The sequence below is a fragment of the Scomber japonicus genome, chromosome 3, assembly GCF_027409825.1.
Source record: "Scomber japonicus isolate fScoJap1 chromosome 3, fScoJap1.pri, whole genome shotgun sequence".
Lineage (NCBI taxonomy): Eukaryota > Metazoa > Chordata > Actinopteri > Scombriformes > Scombridae > Scomber > Scomber japonicus.
In genome coordinates, this window is record NC_070580.1 from 1,236,480 (window position 1) to 1,263,834 (window position 27,355).

The 27,355-nt window shown below is 40.1% G+C and overlaps 1 protein-coding gene across 1 annotated transcript in view; it reads right to left on the reverse strand.

The window, feature by feature from the left end:
- The window catches only part of ptprga (protein tyrosine phosphatase receptor type Ga), a 540,919-nt gene extending 523,451 nt beyond the window's left edge, over window positions 1-17,468 (reverse strand). Inside the window, exon 1 of the mRNA XM_053316686.1 lies at window positions 17,294-17,468. Within this exon, the coding sequence (XP_053172661.1) occupies window positions 17,294-17,387 (94 nt within the window). The 5' untranslated portion in view covers window positions 17,388-17,468. The remainder of the gene's footprint in view (window positions 1-17,293) is intronic.
- Between the last annotated feature and the right edge of the window lie 9,887 nt (window positions 17,469-27,355).

Sequence of the window (27,355 nt, forward strand, 5' to 3'; positions counted from 1 at the left end):
CACAACTCCACACATTAGAGAAAGTGAAAGTGAAGTCAAATGTTGTATTAAAACTGCTGTTGCTTGAAGCATATATACAGTTTGAATATTGCCCCCAATTCATTTTCAATCTCAATTAATTGACTGATTATTCCAGTAGCAGGTGTGTCTTTTACATTCATATAGTTCTTAAATGACCCTTGTCTGGTACGGGCTGTCACTGATGAGATCTATGTGCTGATAAGAAAAGTTTTGGCTTTGAATGACTTTGTGTAATGGCTGGATTTACCCTCCAATCAGCTGTCAAACACATTACAAAAGGATTCAGTCACATGATAAATGTATAACGTTTCATGTTTGACAACAAGTCCAATCCAATGAAGTGAGACTCTTGATAGAATAACTGAGTATGTATGTGTATGGTTGTGTAGTGTGTGGTATGTATTTTATCTCGCCCTATTATATTACTATTTATTACTTTTTAATTGAGCTCCGTTCTCTGCCTTGTTGTATTTTATACAATAACAATAAAGGAATCTATCTATCTATCTATCTATCTATCTATCTATCTATCTATCTAGCACTGTCCTCCACACTGCTCAAACCACCATTCCTTGTTTCACTTAGCTTTCTAACTACAGATGCACTACACATCCACTCAGATGTACTTGTACTGTTGCATGCACTGATTTCTCTACAAAAATGAAACGACAGCCAGTTTAAAGGTTTAGGTCATTATCTTCTGGAATTAGCATAATAACACCACTTAGATGATTTCTCAGTGGCAGGAGTCACTGACAATTTGACTTTGTACCAGTAAACACCATTACATGCTTACACTGCTGAAAGCAGTATTTTTTTTTTATAACCTGAACTCAAACATCGATTATTAACCAAAAAATAGCTGGATTACCTGTCTGGGTCTGTTTCTGTCCATGTCTCTGAGGGAAAGACAGGTGGAAGTAATAACAGGAAATGAAGAATCCTTGATAAGTGGAGTGTGACCGCGTTATAGAAGAAGTCAAAGTTGCTATCAGAACCTCAAACCTGTTCATTAGTGCAACCATGTCATGTCCATGTTACTGACAGGATACATTTTAACTTCTCTTCAGCTGTTTTCTCCTTTGTCACCATCTCTCACTTCCTCTTCGTAGGAAGCTCCGATGTTTCTTTGTGTCAGAGGAACTGCTGCATGTTCCCTTCACTGCTCAACTGCCACGTTTTATTAGCCAGACCAATGGTGGAGCTCTAGGGACGACAATGAAGACACTGCTTTTTTTTGTACTCAGTCTGTCAGATTGGTTCAATTGAAATATCCCAACAAAGAAATCGATACAGACATTCATGTTCCACAGAGGATGAACCCTAATGACTTAGTACTGTGCCACCCCTAGGCATGCATACCTGGTTATATTTTAAAACCTTGAAAGATAGAATTAACAGAGGAGTGGTCTTGGTGTTGCTCAGGGGGAGAAAAAAGCAAAGTATTTTGAGGGAAAATGTCCTGTATTTCTGCAGAAACAACCACCTGCACTAGTCTAGATGAGTTAGATTGATTAGTGCGGTATATGACAGTATATAATTGGACAGGAGCTGATTCATAAAAACATTATGCAGTCTAAAAGGCTACTAGGCCATCTTCAAGGTTGAACAAGGACAGTTTATATAAGTTATTATACAAATCATATATAAATATATGATTTGTATAATACAGCTGGTTAGACCTGAGGGTTGCTTATGTCAATACTCACAAGCTCATCTTCAAAGTCCATTAATTGCAACAAAGTGCAAACACTTTAAATACAACTAATCCCACCTGTTTATTTTACACACAGGTTCTAGTGTTAGCTATTCTCAATAGCACCACCAGCTGATATAATGCTAATATTATACAGGAATGAATAACCAAGACTTCAAAAGGAGAACCTACATTATCTCAAATCAAGGACTATTTTATTGCATAACTTAGAAGGTGACTTTTACTCATCAAGATTTACAAGGGCCATTTTAGTCAAGGACCAGACCTTATTGCCAAACCATCTCTTAGAATAAACTCATTTACCTCGCATTTAGCCTGTATGAGAATGTGTGAGAATAATCATAATAATGAAAGCAGAGCACAGAGCGGCTGGATGAAAGGAAGGCATTACACAGAGTGATGCGTCCTCATATTTCAAAATAATTCCATCCAAAGTCTGACCAAAAGTTGGTCTGTAGAAGTCTGAATAAATCACTTTCTACTGCTTAACATTTGATTATTTGTTCATTCAGATACTTTGGTGCTGTGAGTGAGGAAGAGCTCTTCTCTGTAGGTCAAAGCTTTTCATTCCATCTAATAGATGGTTTGGCACAAAATGTTGTACATTCATGGTTCCAATGTATCCTTTGACATTCATTTTGATATGTCTCTTAATTGCCATCAAATGGCAATTTTTAAAAGATGGATTAATGAAAAAAGTAACGTTGACTCCAAGCCACATATTCAAACAGACAAACTTCCTACTCCCAACCTGCCAAGATGTAATGTGTAATGTGTAATGTTCCTGTTCTGAAATCAAGATTTGTAGTCATCTTAAGGGTGTACTGCTGAGCTTTATTTGGTGGTTTGACTTGACACTAAATTGAATGAAGTATGTTTACAGTTCACCAGCATAAATCCAACACAAATCCATTTCCTACTCATGTTAATTTGATTTACTTGCACATTGTTGCCTCTTTTGTGCTTCCACTGGCTGTCTCTTTACCCACTGAGGCACATAAACTCCATGGATGAATGTAAGACTTGAGTCCTGGACTTGAAAAATAATCTGATTTACTTGATTTGAAAATGACATGCCCAACAAGCATGCACGTCAGTGGTCCGGATGTCAAATCAAAAGTTTTCATGCCAAATCTGTGGCGACACAGAGACCTAAAGCAATTTAAAAAAAAGAAAGTGAACTGAGTCGTAGAGCAGAAAAATCCTCTGCCATTCTTATCTCATATGGGGTCAGAGGGAGAATTGGCTTGAAGATTGAGAGATAAACACAAAACATGAAGTCAAATAAGACAGCTGGAAGAGGACCCAGCACAAAGAGCGAGGGAGCTTAAAGCATGACAGGGATGTAAGATAGAGAGAGGGAGAGGTCACTAGAGATTAAGAAAGAGGAGAGGGCATTTCTGTTTAAACCACCTCCCCCTGGAATTAAGACAAATTGGGCTATGTGCTCGTCTTGGTGGCCCCCAAGTCCCTATCTCTCTCTGAGGAGGAAACCAGCGTCTCCCAAGCATTAAAGTGGAAAAACCAACGCCACTGCAAGAATTTAATGAGGAGGGCTCTGCACTGTTCTCCACTGTGTGTGTGTGTGTGTGTGTGTGTGTGTGTGTGTGTGTGTATGTGTGTGTGTGAGTGACACAACACTTCTTGGCATGTAGTGATTTTCTCTCGTTCTCTCTCTTCTTTATTCACTGCCTTTATTCCCACTGCCTGCACTGTAGGAGTGGAGTGGATATGTGGGGTTGAAATACCCTGCTTCCCTCAGCACTGTGCACTAAATGAAACTTTATCACACAGAATGCCTTCCTACTCTCTAAGACATGTCTGTGTTATTATGTCTTTTACTATTATAATACTGCTTGTTTGGAAGAATATGTGTGTGGAGAACAATTACTCTGTGATATCTGCTAACAACAAAAGACTACAAGAGTTTGCTTTTATTGTGAAAGCTTCTAAATTGATAGATGCACCTGCACTTTTTAAACAGTCATCACAGTATAAGACACTATTGGTCAGCTTTGGCTTTGGATAGTGCCTTTGACATTTTTTATCTTTATATGTAAAAATATAATATAGTTTGTCCTTATAACTCATTATATTCATGAATTATTCACTGGGAGTGATTTTATTTGTTCATGTTGTGTGCTGTATAGATAAATAATGAATGTAATATAGTATTAAAATACATCTTCATACAAGTTATAACTGCTGACAAACATTACACATTACGATCTAAAATATAACCTTATATCTTCTTACTATTACATCATGTGTTACTCATACTTGATTCTGGGTGTACAATAGACATCTGAGCATCATTATATTATAGTTGAAAACTCTTAAGGAACTCCTTCTGATGATTGTGGATCACATGTCACACATGTAGATTTAAAGCAACTAGGTTACAGTTTTATTTAGTTTGTGCAGACAGTACAAAGTAGTATATCAACATCTGCATTAAAGCAAAAGAAAATCCCAGCAAAAATCATACTGTCCTTCCTAAAATCCCATGTTGGTTGTGACCACAATAGGCAACTAACAAAAACAAAAACAACTAACAAAAGTGACATAAACATAAAAAAGTAAATAAATAAATGAGTAGTTACATAGATAAACAATTATTTATTATTTATCCCTCTCTCCAGCAGCTAACTGTTGAAGACACTTAAGAAGTGTCTTCAACATCATCAGGAGGAATAGTAATAGCAGGAGCTCCAGGTTTTATGGAACAATGTCAGAGATCCCTTCAAAAACGTTTTAATGTCTCAATCTGAAATTCTGAAATATGAATGAAAACATGTTGCATGCACTTTTAGACAAATATGCAAATATTACAAGTTTAAATGTTGTAAAATTGCACTTGTGTGCTTTTTACACCCAATGTTCCAACTAGAAAAGATTACTTTCACTGCTGATCAACAGCCATCTCATTTGGCTAAAGCTCCCTTATTGACTTTAAACAGATCACAGTTGAGTGACTCAATGGAGACGCGCACGACACAAGAAGTGAAAAACGGAGCGGATAAAAAGGTTTGTGCTCTCTTTGTAAATATTTGACCAAGATACAAATCATGGGTAGCCGTGAGATTGGAGTGCAGGCATCGACTTTTGTTTGGAAGCTGCTTATGTGAGAGTGTGTGTGTGTGTGTGTGTGTGTTCTGGGGGGACGGGGGGTGCAAAAAATTAATAAGTGAGAGGCAGGAGAGGAGGGGGGGGGATTGGATGGATTGGACAGTCCCAACACTGGTCTGATTGAGCGGTAAAACAAGCTTGGTGGTAAGCACATTGAGGACTGCAGCTTAGCTAAGCAAAAACACACTCTGCTTTTCTATCTTTCTACATGACCTTACACACAAAAACTAAAAAGCTAGCTCTTATTTCAATAGGTTTGCTCCTTTTGTCTGGTCAGTTAAAAGAACACTAATCATAATTACTTTGAATCTGAGTTCTGGGAATATAAACATAGTCAGACTTTTACACTGGTAAATCTAAGTTTCCTCATTATTTTGTCTTCCTAATTGAAAGTGAAAATGAGCTTAATCCAAAGATGAACAGCTGACCAACCTTGCCACTCCTCAACCCTGTCTTCTAGAAATGATTTTAACTAAACTGTAACAGAAAATACATTTGATATAAATGTTGCCCGAATAACGTTTTCTTTAAACAAGCTGAGAAAATGGTGTTAATTACTATGTTTGTTAAGTCACAACAATGTTGACTCCCAAATGAACCAAATGAAACCACAATCTTTCACAGAAGTGCTTTTGTAGCCCAAACCTAAGCACATGTGGGAGGCAGGATGGAATAGTTACAGACCCTCCCTGCACCCCAACTGTCTACAAATCTATTGTTTGTTCATGTGAACCCAATCCAGGCAAAGGTTAGAGAGTTTGGTAACGCAACATCATTAAGAAAACAATGTAGTAGTCAGTGTTGCACTGATGGTGTAGTTAAAAAATCTATTCAAATGAGATCAAAAGTATGTATCAAACTCTAAAACACTGTGGATCCTTTACTTCCAGTAATACGACTGCACACAGTAGCATCTTTCTGTTAGATCCCTCATCTGCTAAACACCTGCATCTTTTTAAGTCCACATCTCATCTCATAACACTGACTGTTTTTCACAGTTAGTCATCATATAAGTATACTAGTCTCCATGTAGAAAATGTGTGTTGTTCCCTTTGCACTTGTTTAACGCTTCATTGCTGGTGTGCTGTTTTACTGCACTCTGTCCCAGCAGCCAGAGCTCAGCAATTAACCTAGTGAGTAAAAGATGATTATCATTGATAGTGATGATAGCTAAAAACTACAAAAATAAGACCTGGGTTGTAAACAGCCACAGATTGGGTTCCTCTAAGTGTGTCCAAGGCAATAGTGGCCGTTCATCTTCATAAAACCATAATATCTATTTATTTCCTCATTAACAGCCAAAGAGGAGATTTTAAAGAGTGTCCTGAAGTGTCTTCAACACTTTGCATTTTGATGCCAACTTTGAGATTGAACCTGAATCTTAATTTTCTTTACTTTCTTCATTGATTCATGAATTATTTTTACTGCAAATGCTACTTTGTTGAGCACTTAAGAACTGTAAAATAAGTTATTGGGTGTGTGTGTGTGTGTGTGTGTGTGTGTGTGTGTGTGTGTGTGTGTGTGTGTGTGTGTGTGTGTGTGTGTGTGTGTGTGTGTGAGCTATAATGTGTTGTGAATAATAATTCATGGTTACAGAAGCATGTTAATGTGACCACAGAGAGACACCCAGGGGGCCAACAAGAAATACTGCCCTATGAATCAGAAAGAAAGACAGAAAGGGAGGCAGAAGAGATGGAGAACAGGGAACAAAAAAATGAAGAGAGGACGATGAAAAGGGTAGAGAAAAATGATTGTGGGAAGAAAAAAAAGTACAAAGAAGTACACATTTTCAGATAAACAAACAGAGGAATTAAGAAATAGTTGATAGATGGGAAATGGGACAGAAAGGAGGACAAAAAAAGAAAATATGAAAATGGAGGGAAAAGGGGAAGATAGAAGAACAAAAACTATATTTTTTAAAAACAGTATGAATGAAAAAGAAAATGTGAGAAGAAATGAAAAAGTGCAAGAAGAAGTGAGAGAAAAGACCAAAGAGGAGATAAGAAATGGAGAGCAAAAAGAATGACATATTGAAAAGAGTGGAAGTGGAAAGAGCAGAATAACTACAGTACATAAAGAAAAATGAGTTGAAAAGAATGGAGAGATGAACAGTGGAAGGTAAAAAGAAAAATAACAGTAGAAAAAGTAGGGAGTCAGCGAGGTGAAAGGCCAAGAAGAAGAAGAAAAAGAAGTGACAGAAAGGTTGACTAAACTGTTGAGTAAAACATGAGGACTGTTGTGTGACACACCAAATATCATAGTAAGATGGTGACATTTCTTTCACCTTTCTCAGGGAGAAAGCAGCTGCTTCCATTCCACTGTCAGCAGGGATGACTGATGGAAGTCGAGTGAAGTGCATTTCACCATTCAAAATGAGAAAGCATTCTGGGAAATGGCAGGAACACCCATCTACACCTTTCACTGGTGTATCGGAGAGCTGTCACGGCTCCAGAGTGAATGGCCACCTATCGAGCCTGACAAAAGAACACAAAGTGTCTGAAAGACCTGACATGTGCCAAGGTGGCGGTGGACGGGGGCAGAAGCACCAGTGGCCAAAAGAACCTCCACCTGGCAACCGTCAGGTGGTGTAAGGAATATCCCGTCAAATTGCATCTTACAACTTCCAAAATGAACTGGCCATGTCACAAGTTTCAATCTCGGGGGCAGGTGGAGTGCAAACTCTTTTTTTGGCTTTGGCCGTGTCCATTTGTTTTCCCATCTAATCTCCTTCTCCCTTCACCTCCCGGTGTTTGTTTGGTGTCGCCGTCGGTTAGGCTCGTCAGCCTCCATGCCGGCCGACAGCCTGTCAGTCTAAGCTCCTTTTAACACTCAGCAGCCCTGCACAGTGACACAGAAGCTCCCCTGGCATCGCGCTTAGCAAAATGAAAAAAAGGGTTTAGCTGCGCACACCTCTCCACTCTCATCAGCATCTCGCGCTGTCTCTCCGTCTTTCTCTTTTCTCTTTGTTTTTCCCTCTCTTTGTTGCGTATCTGCCTGCACGCAACCACAGCCTGCCAGGGTGTCTTGCAGCATTTATTGGTTTACCAAGAGGGAATTGGAGACAAAAAAGGAAGAAGCGTACCAGGTCTTTTTGCCAGAAGTACATTCAACTAATCTCTTTTGCTCGGCTGCTGTTGCCTGTAAGGCTGGGTATTGTTTCCAATCTTTATAGTGCCAAGTGTCACTACCAATACAAAACTATGCTGTTTCTACACCTAATTCAGAAATAACATCTTCTTCCTACTATTAAAATCTGTACTAATGAATATGTTATATTAACATTGGATCAAATCACTGTTTGCTATATAAAGGAGGTATCAGGAAGTATCAACCAACTTTACAGTGTTTTTTAGCCTGTCACAAGCTCTCATTCCTGATGTAGCCATATCTTTCTGGGAGTTTAAATGACCATAGGTATATGACACTATCCATTTTGGGGCACTCTGTATTCAACTTGAAAAAGGATAGTCTTTTATGTAAGTATGAGTAGGCAATTGGTTGTCAATGTTTCAACTTAACAGTTTTGTCAGGTGATAATATGTCAGTGGTTATGTTATTCAGCTTGTTGTGGACCTCTTCTGCCACCAGGTGGCCAAAAATATTTCAGCTAATGCAGCTTTTGCAAAAACTTCTCAAATTTGAAAAAAAGTTGTCTTGAAAAAAGCAGCCTTTGATCAGAGAATAAGTCAGTAAGATTACTAAAGTGCCCATGATACCAGCTTTCACTACCTTAACACTTGATGATTTCACTCAGCACCAAAATATTATTGAGGATCAATCCCCAACCTGACAGAAATATCAAACTGATTGATGGGTACAATCCCTTCACACATGCAGACCAAGTGTGTCCTGCTGGTGTTTTTCTCTTTAAAGACAATACAGCTGAAACTATAGAATAGAGACAGTGCTTCAAAGTATGTTTGATGCTGGTTTAAGGCTTTTTCCAGAAGCATTAGTCAGACTGCTTCAGAAGCATAATGGTGATAATGGCAGGGGGAAGCAGAACATATGGCAGCTAACGCGAAACCCTGCCGGAAGCAAACAAGACTTACCAAAGCAGAATGAACAGAGTGAGAAAAGTGGGAAGAGGTGGGAGGATGGCGGGGGTTGACAATGCTTTCGGAAAAGCAGCTCTTGCAGGCCTGACTGAGCTAAAATTCGAGAGGCAACTTCCAGAAAATGATAGGGGAACTCCCCCCTCCTCTCCAAATAAACCAGCAGTGGACTTGATTAAAACAATGAAGTGGAACAATGGAGAGGGAGAGGAAGGAGAAGAAAAAGTGAAAGCCTGGTAGTGGTTGAAGAGCGAGCCTTATTTTCAGCAGCCCATTAACTCTGAGAGCAATGAGGCCCAGCAAGAGAGGAAGGCAAGACAGCTCTGTCTTTCCTGTTCTTCACCATTTTAAAGCTGCACTGTGGGGCCACAGGCTTTCGAGGTGCAAAGAAAAAAAAAGATGAGAAACAGATTAAAAACCTAACAGGCACGCTCAGCTGAGCAGAAACGCTGATCGAAAAAAACTAATAAGATGGTGCTTTATGGTTGGCTCCACTCATCATATTCATCATATCATTTATCTATTTCATGGCAACATCAACAAATTACAGCCAATACAACAGGTTGCCAAATACATTTGAATTGTTTAACCTAAGTACCCCTCTACACTCATCCCCACCCCTCTACCCCACCCTGCTAGAAGATTTTATAAATTAGATATCAGATTTGCCCAGATTAAAATTGTTTGGTCTTGCATCATTGACTCTTACTGATAATAATTCCAGAAAACAAAATGTCCAAAAACCTCGGACGACAGTGAACACTTGAAATCTCATGAGGTTTCCAATGCTGGACTATCATCTTCTTAGCTGCAGTCAGGCCTGCCAGGTGGGAAATGTGGTTCCATGAGACCAACAATGAACTATATACAAGCTTAGATTCCTGATGTAGCCATGTCTTTCCATAGATATGACACTATCTGTTTTGGGACACTCTGTATTCAACTTGAAATAGGATGGTCTTTTAAATCTGGTCCCCAGTGAATCTTGTTGGCTTTATAGGCTGACCTTACTCTGAAGGAGAAGAAAAGAGTGTTTATCAATATTATATTCAGAGAAAAATTCTTGAAAGTTAAGGTTAGTGTTTGCCCCATTAATATCTTCAAGAGCTATAATACCTTTATCCTCCCAAGTGTTTGGTAGTGAATGATTTTCCCTCACACAGAAGGTGGCTATTGTTCCATATTGGAAATGACTGGCACAATATGCATTTAAATTTTAAGTTTGTTTTTCTGCTGCTCTCAACACTCATAGGAGATGAGTCAAAATGTATCCATAATATAAACCACATTCTTTTGGTAGACATAGCTATGAGAGGATAGTCTTTTAATCTGGTGCAGTTATTCCTGTTCCATATGACATTTATCTAGGAAGGGAGGGACAGTTTCATTTTGTATGTATTAATTCTCATCAGTACTGATTATGACAGAAAAATGTGTATCCTGATGTGTTCCTGTGTTATAAAACGAATGGGAGTGTTGCTGAACATCTGTAGTATAAACTAATGTGTTGTATGCATAGAGTGATAGAAGGTTTGAGGCATCTATTGTAAAAAGGAAAATCGAAAAGGCATTTAATCTAAAGATTAAAGGAGACAGAAAATCCTCTTCCCTTGTGCCCTGTTGTATGTCAAATAAATCTGAGAAGCCTCCTCCCACACATACCCGGACCGAAAGATTAGCATAGAAATTTATGTGAGCCAGTGAATATTGTCAGAGTTGAGACATCACCTGATAAAGCCCATTTGATCTGGGCTGAATATTGTCCCAGTCACTGTCTCAAGTCCGCTGGCTTACACTTCCGCTGGAAACTGTATTTAATCAATTCAACTGGATGGTGATTGGTAGATTCCAAGGGGTCCTAACTGGGTTTGGGTATAACTGTGATCAGGGCTGTGCTTAGGTCTCTATTGAAAATGCCATTTCTATAGCATAAATGAGTGTTTCTAACCACACTGGTCCAAGAATATTCCAAGGTGCTATGTGGCTGTCTACAGGTATGCCATCTATGTCTGGCATATGACCCCTTGTTTGTAGCTTTGACTGATTTAAGTAGCCCAGTCAGTTTAATAGGAGAATCTAGAGCTCCAATCCACTAAAAAAAATGGTGAAATGATTTTCAGAAGAACCTGAGTCTTTTGTTGGATGATGGCTAAGTCTACTGCCCTCTGCATAATCCGTATGTTTGATACTATTGATCCATGTCTGTCTTCTTTGTTTTGTTTTGAACTTGAATGTGTTACTGTGTGTCCTTTCAAGAACATTCTCCAAAATATTACATTATTCTTTTAGGGTGCAAATCTTTTGAAGTGGTGTTATACAGCATTATTTTGTATGAAACTCTTGATAAAGGCCCAAACCACCAACCAGACACTATTGTTGTTTAAATGTATAAATTCACTCAGATTTCAATCATGTTATCAATGTGTCATATTTTAGAAGGGTAGCTTTATTTTTTTATGTTCCCATTATTAAAAGTACATGACTGGGTTGTGATCAGATAGATCTATTATAAAAATCTATTGAGTGTACTGGAGGCAGAAAACCAAGGATACAAGGATGTGATCTATTCAAGAGAAACTTTTATGTGTTGTAAAGAATAAGTTATGTTCTTTAGCAGATTAATTATTTACCCTCCAGACATCAGTTAGAAAAAGATTTGTCCATAATAAAAAGATAAAATACTTGGGACGCAGAAGCTTGAGAGCTCAGTAGAGTTTACCAAGGTTATTGTTTACAAAAGCATTCATTTCTGAACAACAGTCTAGCTGATGGTCAATAACTGGGAGGTTAATTACAGGAAGAAATTGAATGGACATATAGAGCCAGTCTTTTCAATTGATACATTTATGTTGCAGCTTATTAATATTGTATGTGATATGATATATATACCTTAGTTTTTCCAACACCATTTTTTGCAGAGCTTCCATCTTTGTGGCTGCTGTTTTTCATTAACATAGCTATTTCCTCTGATGAATTGTTAGCTTGGTGCTGTCTGCTGGAATCTTGCTTCTTAGTTGAACCGTGTCAGACAAACATTTCTCTTAATGAAACTTATGTTAATACTGAGCCATGAAAAAAGCAGTTTTCTGTCAGTGCTGTACTGCCATCTTTGCCTTGCGCCTTAACGGAAGTCGCTTCATTCATCGTATCCTTGAGATATCATTAACGCCTCTGCACTTAATATCATCATTACCATTGTTATCATTATCAGACCTATTTCTCCGTAGTTTCTCCCTTTGTGCAACAAAACAGCATCATTTCCTGCTAAAAAAATCAATAGCACACTAGAAAGGAAGTTTTCTCTTTTTTTTTTCCAATTATCTAGCTCCCGATTCCTTCCTTCTCTCTGTCTCTCAAGCAGCTCCCTCCTAATGACAAGGCAACAGCTACCAAAGTGGCATCATATTCGGGTAACTACCACCCCTCCTACTCCCTACTGCATCTTACAAACACACAAACATGACAGGGTATCTTTTAATCAATCTATTAAGGAAAGCCTGTTGGCGTAGACAGGCCCTGCCTGACTGATAAAGTGACCCGTGAGCCAATGTACAAGCATTTTTTCTGGCCACGGCAGAGGCCAGATAATAGCTCGGTGAGCACTGAGATGATGATGATGATAATGTTGGTAACCGAGAGTCACGAAGCATATCCAATCCCTTCCCTAAATGTCAACCCCCCCCCCCCGTATCACTGCAACAAAAAGGCTCAGAGAAAAGGTTGTTGACACAGAAGCCTGCTTAGAATCGTTAACAAACCTACTCGTCTCATTAAAAAAAAAAAAGAGGCAGAAAAGGTGCACGTGTATGCGCTTACACAGCAGAGAAAAGGAGGGTGAATTAAGAATATAAGGGAGGAAAGAGACAGAGATAGATGGAGGGAGGGGTGTGTGTTTGTGGGGGTGAGAAGATGTGCTAGCTCAGGCGCTTGTTGTGAGATTACAATGACTGTTCTGTTTTTCCTCCCAGCCAGGAGCGACAGGGCCCATTCATTTTTCACAGCGGAAAGCGACAGATTGAAGGCCAAACATCTTTCTTTTCCCAGTCTCCTCTGTCTCTTTTTTCTTTCTTTCTCCCTCTCTCTCTGTCTCTCTCTCTCTCTCTTTCGTGTGTTTGGTTAACCCAGGGCTGAAGTGCAGCGCAAGTGACAGGGGCGTGATGCCTCGCCGCTGACACCGCACGCCGCAGACGGAAGAGGAAAAGAGATGCCCTGTGTCAGCTAGCCGACACCCAGCCGTGATGTTCACTGCTTTCCAGCCCACCCCCCCCAAAAAAAAAAACAGATGTTTGCGTGGCTGCAAACCGGCCATTATGTAGGCAACCGGGGGCGTGATGGCAGTAGTCAGGTCAGCGCTGCACAAACTTCCTGTATGTCCAGTGGCACTTGGCTGAATCATTACGGGTGTTATTATGCAATGAGGTGTGACATTATTAAGGTGGACTCCAGGATAAACAAAGCTCTCTACACTCTTTAAAAGCTCAGACGATGAAGCGCTTAGCGACGCTCTCCCAACACTTGCAGGTTGGAGATGAGGCTGTAATTTGCAGCCGTCATAGCTTCTTGGCTGAGGAAAACACAGGGAGTAGCTTCAAAGATGAGCTATATGCTTTCTGAATCAGCAGGCAAATACAAAAGCACAATATATATCACTCACACCTTTCCCAGACAGCTTTTTTCTTTCTTTTTTCTAATATGTACCGCATTGCAAATTTTAAAAAGGGAGTGAGAATATTTACCAAATTTCACACAAGCTGATGGCGTCATTTAAAGCAGAATTTAAAACATCCTAACCCTCATAGAATGACTGATAGAAAAGACTACTGTACATGAGCATCACTATAACCCCACAAATGTGTTGCGTGACACTATTTCAATTATCTCCAGGTGTTACGTCTAATGTCGGCTCCTTCTTAATGTTGGTTATTTCTTCTTTTTTTAATCAAAATCTTCTTGCAGTGATCCATCTTTCATCTGTCTCATAATACTGACAGTCACTTCCAGAATATTCTCTTAAAAACAGGTTGAAATAACCGCACCTTACTTCCAGATGACACACACACACACACACATTGATCCCTTTTTAACATACTGCAAGATGAAAATGAAACAATAATTATTCATGTATGCATATATAGTAAAACATTTTTAGATAATGTCCATCTTTCAACACCATGTAATATTAATCTTTTCAAAACCTCTCCACGTCATCTCCACACTTCAGAAAAGCTAAAAATGAATCCTCTGGATGCTGTTTCTTTCAGTTGATTATACATCATCAACCACCAAAGTGATCCACATTTGCATGTGGCCCACGGGTGACTCTTTTTTTTTTATGGAAAGCCGACTTTGCTTTTCCTGTGCTTTTCTATCCCAATCTACGGCTAAGAGCCTTATTAATAGAAAAGAGGAGCGGGCAGGAGCTAAGGAGAGCAGCGCTGAGAGTCTGCGGATGATGATGCCCAGCAGGAGAGAAGCACACTCATCTCTGTTTCTACATCATCTGCCAGCCATTCAACATGAACCAGCCACCTTAGGCTCGCCTGAAGCCGGTAGCGTGCCTGCATGCGGTCGAACCGACGGAAGAGAGAGGAGTGAAAGAGGTCAAGTAGAGAATGAGAGAGAGAGGGATTTTCAATGCACAACATCCCGAGCTATGGATTTGCCCTTTTGTGACAATGCCCACTTCCTCAGACATTCATCATGTCGCTAAAGCATCACAAACTGGCAACCAAATATCCTCTAAGACAAAAAGATCTTTTTTTTTGGTCTACATTTGTAATCGTTCAAAGTGACAGGCTGCTGTATGTCATCAAAAACAGTTTTTCATTTTTTCCCAAAAATGCTAAATGTATCTTTAACATTATTTAAAATTGATAAAAGCATCAGATTGAACTATTGGATGGATTATATTTTTTTCAGTAAACACAGTGAAACCAGTTTTATCTATATTTTAGCTCATGAGCTTCATATTAATTACTGACTATTATGTATTCATTGAAATGTATTCATGCATATTCTTTTCATCATCTTGGAATATTTGGTTTGCTGAGGAACACAACTTTTAAACCATACAAACAATCCATATGTTTTTGCAGCTCACAACTAAATTCTCCCCCTGTGAAACGCACTATTCTTCAAGCCCATCCATCCATCCATCCATCCATCCATCCATCCATCAGTGCCATCCATTTCTCACAGCAGCTCTCTTTCACTTCTCGGCTCACTCGACTTGATTTCTCTCCAGATTTGTGATCAGATGGAATGTGAGATGAAAAATGGGGAAGCACGACACGCACGCAAAAAACTCTGAATGCTTAACAAGAGAGTCTCCTCATCTCTAAAACTGAGAGCCAGTCTGTGAGTTCATACCAGTGCATGGATACCAGTATGGATTTATTCAGGCAGTACGTTTGTTCAATGGTCAACAGGGCAGTATTATCTTTTGCTCTCTGACACTTTCTCTCATTCTATGTGTGTTACATGACGTCTCTTAAGACTCATAAGACATATACAAGCTAATCCGGGCGAGCAGAAAAGTAGGCTAATACTGTCCGACTAACCGGCTCTGTAATGATATGTCGGATCCATCAGAGCTCCATGAATTTTAACACTACAGTGGCTCCTCAGGCTGAGGTCTGGAGCCGTGATGGAAGGTCCAGTGGAGTCAATATTTCACTCCTCAGATTACTACAAAGACACAATATGTGAAGCCTGATTTGTTCACCTCAGTGTTACACACGTATGAGAGAAGAACCGGGTGATACATCAATATAATATAAAAATCAGGACATGGTGACAGTTTTTTTCTCATTATATTGTATAGGGTTACATTATTAATGTGTCATTTTATGGTTTTACAAGCTAAATTACTGACTGCTCTGGCTGAGTGTGACAAACAGTCAATACCTCTATATCGCTCTGTGTTCACATTACAGATGCATCATTCTTTCTACATTTGTTTTGCGTGTAAATATCAGCTGAAAGCACCATTAGACGAGTCTAAAATGATGACAATAATATGAAGATAACCATTAGCCCATACTATCCAGTCCTGCTGAATAATATCTAATTCATATGGGAGAACAAAGATGCTCCCAGGTGGGGTTACTTTATGAAAATGATCATCACAAATGCTTATATTATAAATCCATTTTGAGGCTAGATGGTGACTGATCATCAGAACACTGCAACTCCAGAATGAAATGAGTAAAGCTCCTGCAGGGTTGGACAGCCTGTTAAAGTGTCTAAGAGACATTTCTAGGACCTTCCACAGCTGGAGGAATGGAATGTAAATGGCCACTCTGGTCAAGGTCAAATCAGATTTAATGGATTTATGTCCAAATTGATACAACATATTTCTCTATCTTGCAAGTCTGAGAGTGCAAACTAAAATAGTGGTTACTGCTAAGATATAAGCTTCTAAGGCTTTAAAGGAAAGAGGCTTTGGATTCCAAAAAACTGGAGTCCATGCATGACCCAGGGATCTTTGATTTTTGCCATATTTGGAGCAGAGGGTTCCTTTTGCAAAATTAATGAAGGAAATCGTTCAGTTCGATTACATAATAGCTGGAAATGATTCCAATTAAAGAAAGTAATGATGTAGGACAGCGTTGTTTCACTACTCAGATGTAGAATTCAAAGTGCTACACAACCAGAAGGGTTCTTTTAGATGTGGATCCCCTTTGTCGTCTACACAGACATGAGGTCTGCTTTCCCCTCAGCGCAGATTTAAGTCTCAACTGCAATTTTGGGGTATTGTGTGTGAGTATGTGAAGCGGCTTCACAGTCCTGCTGTCTTGCTTGAGGCGGTGAGATAACGGCTTTCGCGTATACGCGCCGCCGGCACCACCGTTTTATCTACCCGTGTCCCAACTACCCAACCGCTCCTTTAACGCCTCTCCAGACACTTAAAAATTATATTTCTATCTCCCTCTCCTTTTATTTAAAGGGTTAAAAAGAAAAAGAAAATACAGGAAAGAAATCATGTGGAATTGGAGAGCCAAAGCGGCAAGACTGAGTTCCGCCAGAGGGAAGAAAGCAGGGACAATTCTCTCCTCTGATAGAGTTGTGCTTAGAATGAGTATGAGGAGCTTCAAACAGGTCACTCAGCTGCATTTAAATCCTTTCACTGATTTTTGCACCTCAGACAGTTTCCAGTCGACGTGCCAGAGCCGAGGAAGCGCGTCAAGCCAAACGGCACCGGCATTCCCAGCCAGTGACCCGTTACAGGATATTCAATGAGGAGACTTTATTCTATCAGCCTATTAGAGATGCGCTTCGCCCTGACAAAGACATAACCATAACCACATTCCTTCATAGACACGAGCAACAATAAAGCCCAGTGTTTGACTTGTAGGGCTGTGAAACTTACCGGGATGACACTCGGCCCAGAGGAGCACGAAGGCAGGCAAAACAAGGGAGAAAATCCACCAGCAACAACAACAGGATTGCAGTAGCCTCCACATGGTAGTGATATGCACGTCGACATGCAAACAATAAGCAGCAACAACTGTTGAGTTTCTCCCTTTTGCAGTCAAATCAGCGACGCCTTCGCTGCGTAAAGAGCAGCGCCAGAGACGCAGCGCAGACGGAGACTGGTGGAGGTGGAGGGCGGAGGAGAAATGTTGTTAGTGGTCCAGTCAAGAGTCTTTCCCAAAATCCCCCCGATATTCCCGGATATGAGCATAACACTCGGATACTGGTGGAGGTGTGTGTTTGTGGAGGAGCGTGTGTATGCAGCGAGGAAGAAGAGAGAGAGACAAAAAACGGGTTAGAGGAGACTAGCAGCAGTGGTCCATACAGCGGGTCGTCGCTCCCGCGGCTGCTGCGGTGCAGGCAGCGCTGATCGGGCACACAGAGAGGAGAGAGTCGGTGTTGATGTTGGTGATGGAGAGGTGCTGGAGGCTTTCCATTCCCTCATCCATCCAGGAAGTAGCGTGTGAGCCCAAGTCTGGCAGAGACTTTAAAACAGTCTTGAGGGGAGAGAGAGTGAGTAAGGAAGGATGGAGAGAGGGGGGGGTAAGGGGGAGGAGGGGGGTAGGGGGGTCATTCCTCTGGATCCTAGCGCCGGCAAGAGAACGTACAGTCGCTCAGTATAATAGAATGCACACGTCCCATAATGATAGGTAATAATAGATTTGTGCTCTCCAGAGGGTCCTCCAGCTTTTTCTTCATTTTAATGACCCCAAAATAGATCCACATTAGACAAACACCCCCCTTCCACAATTCAACAAGATTGTGTCCTAGAAGGAGCTCAATCTGGAAGGTGCGCTCAGTTAGGATTTATAAGGCCTATTGAATCAATCATTGGTATCACTTAGACTAAAGCAATTCAAGGTAGAGTCATCTCCATTCAACATCACCACCAGGATTATGTATTCAAGCAGTTCAAAGGCAAGCAGGATTACATAACATTTGATGAAATGTCGTGATGTGTATGATAAAGGGTAGGATAAACACACATAGATAGATAGATAGATTTTTTCTGAAACTCTGTGTCTGACTGACTATCAATCCATCCAACATTATTTGTATAGCACTTTTCATACATTGCCATGCAACACAGAGTGATTTACATATTCAGAACAAACAAACAAAAATAAACATTTGAACTCAATTAAAAACAGGAACTCATTAAAAATAGGAACTCAGGAAACACTATCATAACTCTCAAGAAGTCCACACTATATATTCCAGCTTATGCACTTCAGTTTTGAATATTCAAATTTCCAAACGTTTTTTTTTTTGTTCTTGTTTTCTATTAATAGTAACTTCACTTTGAATTTAGAAATAAATCACCTAATAGTTCCATAGGAGAGAAGCTTTACACGGAGAACAGGTCATTAATAGTGTTTTTAAAAGGACAAAGAGAACTGGTCTTAACACTGGCCTCCATTGAATCATGGGGAAAGTATGTGCTCTCAGTTTTTAACCCAAAAAGATGTTGAAAATGCACATTTAAAAATATCTTTAATGTTTTAAGAAACTGTTACAGGATGGGTTCACACATTTTCAAACCTGTCTTAAGACAACAGTCAGGACCCCAAATGAACACTGAAACAGGTTTGTCTTGCTATAATCGTTCCTCCTGTTCTTACTGACCATTAGAAGATCCTCCTTCTGTGTAAACACGGATTTAAAAGTTGATCTGAAGTTAATATGAAGCTTCAAATCTTCATCTTCTATGTTTGAACATTTCAGTGTTTTTAGTAGCAAAGTCTTTTTGTTACTATACTTCCACCACAGCTCAACAGGAAACACTAAGAGTGAATTTGATGGTAAAAAGACTGTAAATGTGTCAGATATCACTTGATATGACTAACTCACACTGCTGAAGCTCAATAGAAGCTGATCATCTACTTTTAAATGCATTTTTACATTAAATGACTGCTTTTGGCTCACCTATCAGTTACCCTGACAGTGAATTGTATGAACAGGTGAAATAGAAAATATCTTTCAGTGTAGTGAATATAATCTGCTGGCCTGCGATACAGCCAGTGCATGTTGAAAACTGCCAACAGATGTCGGAACAATGTGTGATTGATGATATGTGTCAAGGTGACTTCAGGGGCACAACAGAGCAATTTAAGCTTCAGTTCATTTACATAACAAAAGTATCTCTTTTATCTCTTGGGGTATGAAGACACTTTTGGTTTTATTAGTCCAAGTTAAGCCCAATATCTGTCGAAGAATTGTACACAATGCCAACACAATGGAAGTGAATGGGACTGTGTTTGTGGTGACCACAGCATTGACACATTATAGAAATTCAGCAGCAATGTGTCTTTCAAGAAATGGTATCCTGTCGCTCATGAATAATCCTCAGACCTCACAGTGAACACTTAGAGTAATACTTTCATACCAAAGAGTTGTTCCCTTGAAAACTGCTGACAATTCCATTTGCTGTACAAATACAACCAAACTCTCTCTGCAAGGCTGTTAGCCGGTGCAACTCTCAACTTTTCAACGTCTACATTTACTGTTGTATTTCATTAGAAGAGAATGATGATGAAAATGATGCTTCTGTCATATAACTTTAAAGTAGCTGCATAGTGGGACTGTGGTTTATAGTGATTTATAATCTATAGTTGGGGTAGCCTCCCTACAGGGCACCCCAAAATGTAGAGTAGAAGGGAATGTGTTTGGTTATTAATTATGACTAATAATAAGAAAATAAATTATTAATTTGGGGCACCACCTGGAAACCGGGAACAATAACCAAACTGTCTGATTAGCCTCAATCAAGAATCACATAGGGAAGGTGAAGGTGTGAACTCTGAGCTCTGACTATTTTGATCAGCCACTTCATCACAATATGCACGATGATCACAAAACACTTCTCTTTAAAGCTATAACACTTTATTAACACACTATTAATTAACAAGTTAAACAATGAATAGTTATAAATTATCCTACCACTATAATTAACAGACAAACAACAACAGATGTGTATGGAAGACTACAAATAAACATGTGTGTGTGTGAGTGTGTGTGTGTGTGTGTGTGTGTGTGTGTGTGCGCGTGTCTATGGCTATGTTCAAACTGCAAGTCTTAATGCTCAATTGGGATTTTCTGCTCAGATCCGATGTCTTGTTTGACTGTTCACATTACCTTTTAAAATGTGGCTTATATCAGGTTCCAGTGTGGTAAACCTGATACTTAAATGTTGCACATCACAGTTAACATTCATGTTTCTTTTCATAATTGTTTCCATGGACAAAACACACACACACACACACAAATCCTATTTGGAAACACTACCTCACGTTAATATTGCAGTTTTGTTACAACAAATAAAGGAGATTAAAATGTTTAGACAAACATGTTAGAACATCCAATAAATTGAACTTCTCCATCACCAAAGGACACAGAGGAGATCAACAGTGTCCAAGTAGCAATCATGGTGCTTGGTGACCCGGCGTACCCCATGCAGAGCTGACTGCTTAAAGCAGGGGTGTCAAACATGCGGCCTGTGGGCCAGAACCGGCCCGCCAAGAGGTCCAATCCGGCCCAGTTTCCTTCTTCCTCTTTTCCTTCCTTCTGTCTGTCCTTCCTACCTTTCTTCCTCCCTGTCTGCTTTTCCTCCCCTCCTTCCTTCCCTTCTATCTATCTTCCCTTCTTTCCTTCCATCTGTCTTCTCTTCTCTTCCTTCCATCTGTCCTTCCTCCCTTTCTTCCTTCCATCTTTCCCTCCTGAATCCTCTTCCTTTTCATCCCTCTTTTCCTTCCGTCCTTCCATCTTTTTAGTGATCCAGCCAACATGAGATCAAATTGGGCTGTATGTGGCCCTCGAATGAAAATGAGTTTGACACCTCTGGCTCAAAGGGTCCACTGACACAGGCAACCTGACAGAGCAGATACTTTAAGGATGACCGTGGAATTTGCATTCGGCAGACTAAAAGCTGGAGAAATGGCTGGGCGTAGTCATCTCCACTGTCCCTACCATCATGAGCAGTAACGTGCAGTGAGGTCCATGGCTGGGTAGGCAGGATCAACCACAGCTTAAATCACATACAAAAATATATATTATGTAGAACTCAATATTAAAACCACTGCAAAGTCAGTCAAAATGCAGCTGTCAATAATGTAGCTAGTTAATGACATCAACAGATTATAGCGCGCACACAATTACTGCCAATTCATTTTCTGAGACTTACATTCACCTGCATTTCTACAGGATTTAAAGCATAAGAGCACCCAAAGACAAGAGCACAACAAGAAATCACTTGTATCAACAACACAGGACTTACAGCTCCGGCTCACTCTATAAGAACAGCATTATTCTTTCATTTCACAAGTCTCTCCTTTTCAATGGAAATCAGCAGCAATGATGAAAGGCTGTCCTGCTCCTTCCTATTACGGCGGTAAGTCTTAATGCGCTTTAAAGCTGAAAATGTCCTCTCCATAGATGCAGTGGTAGCAGGCATCATTAAGACTAGCTTCAATAACTTTGTGGCCTCTGGTACAGTCTACGTTGTCACTCCCCGCCAAAAAAGTACTCATGGAAAGCAGAACAGCTTGCTAGCCTGACTACATCCACACAACCAGTCTTTATTTTTGTACCTTTCTGTTTGGAAAGTCCTCACAATTTTTAGTCCCTTCCCTTTGTGCTACTTACCAGGGAGAGAGGGGGCGGGGTCTTCGGCTTCTGACCAAACGGTGTCTTTAGTATCACTATGCACAGTTGGCTAGTCCACACTGTCAGTCAACTCTGATGCTGCTCAGTCAGCAGCTCAGCATCTGCCTTAATTCTCCGGTCCCTGCACTGGGTCTCCGTCTGTCCCTCCGTCGGCTCAGTATGTTCCTCCGTCTGTCCCTCCGTCGGGTCTCCGTATGTCCCTCCGCCTCCGCCGTTATAAAACCACACTGATGTGTCCGCAGGTCCTTGTCTGGTCAAAGTGTTGTTTTCTCGCCCCGACTGCGTACACTACATCACCTCTCCCCTGACTGACAGTGTGGGCTAGCCAACTGTGTTGTGCGTAGTGATACTAAAGACCCCATTTGGTCAGAAGCCGAAGACCCCACCCTCTCTCCCTTTACAGTAGCCTGTTTCCTTTGCGTCACCCTATTTACAAGTACTTTTGCCGCACAGCTTGTGAAGCCTGTGTGTCTATGCACAGACTTGTAAAACGGAGTTTGCTGGCAGAAGACAAAATATCTACAAAACTAAGCTTACAGATACAAACTTCAATACACAAACTACGGTTGCGGATAAAAACATAAATGTATAGGTTTACAAAAAATCTGTTTAGCCTACAGGTAAACATAACTGTACACATTTACAAAACTACAGTTACGGATACAAAACACAAATGTACAAGTTTACAAAACTACGGTTACAGATACAAAACCCTGTTTTCAAGTACACCTTTTTGAATGATATACTATTCCATAACCCACTGTGGAGGCAGAGAAGCGTTGTGCCTCAATGATGCCCATTGAAGACAGCGTGAGAACAGATATGCATGCGCGAACTTCCTAAACTTCTCTCTCTCTCTCTATTTATATATATATATATATATATATATATAAATAATATAATGTTTTTTTTTGTTTTTTTTTTCATTAGCCTAGGTGAGGCACTGCTTACCCTGCCTTACCTGACTGCACACCACTGACATGAGTACATGCTGCACTCTCCACAATGTGTGTGAGAAGCATGGTGAGGCCTATGAGGAACCTGGTCAAGCTATTCTTCAGGACAACAGGGTAGCAGGCGGAGGGGCACAAGATGTTGCTGAGCCAACAAGAGTCAGACAGGCACTGACAGAGTTTTTTTTTTACAGCTGATTCACAAAAGAAAGCAATCACTAAATCCTGGACCAAAAACATAAAGGGTCAGTGTAGTCCCTTACCTGCATATGTCAAGTAAACAGCCATATAACTCCTTTTCACATTTTTAAACAATCAATGTTTACAAAATGAATATGTTAAAATCAAATTTGAATTATGTACATTCATAGCATACGAGATTGGGGGATTATTTTCTGGTGAAATGTCACATTCACACTTGGTGATTTGGGTTTAGTTGACTGCAAACATATAGACTGTAAAAAAGGAGCTGTATGGTTCTTTGTCTGAAGAGATTCAAACTTTAGGTTCTACAAAAATTGTCAGATACTTCAATGATATGTCAGCTTTAACTGACAATGTATAAACATAACATTCTCAAAGTGTGAAGTAAAAAGAAAGTTTTCAATATAAATGGTAAAATAGTCGGTTTTGTTCTGGGGAAAAATCCAAATAAAAGGCATCTCTGTCTACTATGGTGAAATTCTCAGTTGTGATTCTCAGTATGTTAACAACTAGAGATATAAAAATTGCCATCTTTTGCAGAAAGAGTAATCATTCTCCACACAAGGATTTTTCTCCCCCCAAAAATAAGAAAACCTGCTTATTTCTATGTTCTACTTTGAATAAATACTCAGAAAATGTTCAAAATAAAATGATTCTGCTGTAGTGCAAGTCTCTGTTGATTTAATAACACATACATACATAACATCAAAACCTTTAACAACAGCCTGATAAAATGAGTCTAATTAATAAGCAGCAACACAGAGCTATCACGACACTGTGCTTTCACACGCTGCATTGATAGTCACACAAACACACACACACGTGAATCACTCTCTACAGCGGGTGTCAGGGAGCCGCTATCAATATGCGGGAGAGTTAGGTTGTCTGAAATGTAAAAACTTCTTTGCGATATTTCAAACTTTTTAAAATGATTTTAAAGTGTGTTTCCACTCAAGGTTTTTTATCCAGCAGCTCCAACAGCTGACAGATGGGTTTATCACCCAAAACACGACCTGGGTCTTATTCAGGACCAGATATGCAAGTGGTCTAAATCTGATTTGAAAAAATCAGATCTGGGCAAGATTTGAGTGCAGTCTGAATGTAGCCTATGTGTGTGTGTGTGTGTGTGTGTGTGTGTGTGTGTGAGGGGGGGGGGGGGGGGGGGTTAGGGTTAGGGTCTTTTCGTCACACAAGAACAGGAGGCAGATACGGGGGCCTTCAAGGTCCGCTAAGGAAATTCTGATGCTATCCTCAGGTGTCCCGAATGTTATTTTAAATGAAAGTGCAGACAAGTTTCTGATGATTCATGAGATTCATGTATGCATCTTAAATTACATGTTGGTTCAAACAGAGCAGTAAAGTTACGTGACATAGCCAGTGTGGATAAATATTTCTGGTGTTTCTGAAATTAAAATACATTTAATGAGAAATGTATGTGAGGAATCTAGAGGTTAAAATGGTTTCTGAAGCAGATTCACAGATTCATCTGAACCTTGTTGTGCAGTGTCCATTGTTAGTGGTCGGTACAATGTTTAAGATTTTTTTGATAACAGCATGTGATAGTGACAACAAAGCAGTGAATAAAGCACAAAGCCTATTATAAAACCCAGGCAACCTTGCTGCTCTCCAGGTTGGTTTACCCACAGCAGAATCTGCAGATATTTTCTATTGAAGCAACAGACATGCTGCTCACATTGTACTGTTTTTATTTTTTTTGCCCAAGGTTGTATGCATACAGTGATGACCAAACAATACCAAGGATCATCAGCAGTAGAGGAGATGACGCAGGCTTGGGGCCAACTTTGAGAGAAGTCTGACTCAAACTGAACTGTAATTACACCCTGCAGGGTTACTATATGCACATAAAAGAATGTAAATCAATGGCTAAACCATGTTAAAATGCTCATGCAGCCCTCTGAAGGCTGTGGGGTTATCACAAAAATCTCAAATCTAAAAGCTAAAAAGCTAAAGAAAAAAAGAGCATCTCAGTCTCAGTTTGGGCACTTAGTCTCTGTCAGCAGCCTGGCAGAGGAGTTCTGTACAGTCTGAGACTATGGCTCATCAGCAGAGACAGGAGAACAGGGCATTACAACAGGGCCAAATCCCCAGGCCCCACAAGACTACTGGCTATAGCTGTTATCAGCTGCCAATCACACCATACCAATCTGTCATTGAGTGAGCTGAGAGTGTGTAGGAGTCACATGCACCTGCAGGGTAAAATATATATAACAAAGATTTCTAGTGCCTTGTAGGTGCTGGTTAGAAACAGCCTACCATGCTCACCAAAGGCACCTCTGGATCAATTAGTGTCTCATTGTCACTGATACTGCTGCATCAGTAGTAGCATATTTTTTCGCAAATTTATGAAACAATTCTGTCCTGTATTGGAATAGAAAATATAAACTAAAAACCTTTCCAGTAACATTAGACTGTGTGAATAAAATAACAGTAAAGGCTGATTTATACTTCTGCACCGGAGTGACGCCGTCGTTGTCCTTTTGAAGTTCTGCATCGAGGGAACGTGTTTCTTGGGGGGTGTGACTGTGTGTGTGTGTGTATGTGTGGTTTCAGAGGAGTCTCTATCTGTATCCTTGTTTATCTTCCGGTCACAGTAGCATGTAGCATTGCGCTATGTGCTCTAATAACAGAAAACACATACCTTTTGTTTATTATTAATAAATAAAGCAACTGCCGGAGGAACTGACGCTTTGACCGGACCAATCACAGCCCTTGTGGCCCTCTTTTTAGCTTCAAATAAAGTTGTAAATGTTTCAATACAGTATGGACTATTTCAAGATAGAAAAATAGACTTAAACTGCAGCTGACATTTATGATGTAATAAATTAAATCTGGGAAATCTAATCTAAAAAATGCATTTATTCTGAAGGTTTCAAATATGACACTGCATTTCAAAACAGTAAACCAATCATATCTGAGAGTTTTGTGGAGGTGTATGGAAGCGTATCTGCACCTTTATTCAAATGAAATGCATTCTGCAAAATGGCAATTCAAATCAGGCGGTTTAGTTGTGCTGCTACTACAGTAATTGCGGTAGTATAAAGGATATAAAGGATTTGATTGGGCTGACACAATTACTGTATTAACAGTGCCACTTAACTTAATTTTAAAAGGCAGATTTCTCTCCCAGAGTATGCTCTGCTCTGCTCCACAACGCGCCCCAGCAGAGGACGGACCTAAACCGTGGCGCTGCCGTTCCGAGCCACTGACGGACCCTGTGGAAATCCTGGTTCACTTTGTATATTTTAGGTTAAAAAATACAAAGTGACCCATGCAATCCTTTATCCGATTGCATTTACCAGACGCTTGCACCAAAGTCAAATTGAGAATACAATCTGTCAATTATCTCTTTTTTTTCTTTTCTTTGAAGAATAGCATCTTTATTCTGGTGCACAGGTCAAATGGAGGAAGCCAGAGTGAGAAACAGTGACTCTTGTATGGACATAGTGGAGAAGGACAGAGCAACATCCAGAGAGACAGAAGAATAAAAAATAAAATAGAAGGACTTTGAACAGACAACGACCTGCAGGCCCCGTTTATATGTACCCGGTTATTTTTAAAAACTCCGGCCAGAGTGGAGATTAAGAAAAAACTCTGTTTGCATGTTTGCATGTAAACAGAGAAAAACAGAGATTTGTGGAGCCGGAAACTGCTCCTGGGTTAAATGCGACATAGTTTATAATCTACAGTCTATGTTTACAATCTATGGTGATCATGGATGCATGTAGAATAGCAGTCGTATTTATGCTGGTGCAATCCCTTTGTAACTGTTTGCATTTGCAAATACAAGTGCTGTACCATGTGGAGGAGCTGAGACGGCATATATACATGGGTTAGTGTAAACGGAAACTTTTCTGAAAACGGACTGGTGTGCACCCAGTTTTTTTTGTAAATGGAGAGGATGAAATGTCCGTTTATGAAAATAGCTGGGCACGTGTAAACGTAGTCTCAGACACATGGGTGGTTTTCTAACCGGGGGACCGACGGACCGACGGAGACCAGAGAGTGAAAGCGGAGGCTGCTGTGTTTGTGCCAGACAGGTGAGTAACATCAGGGGGGTATTCCAGGTAGGAGGTTCAACAAACTCTGAGTCTAACCCTGAACTCTGAGATGGGAAACTC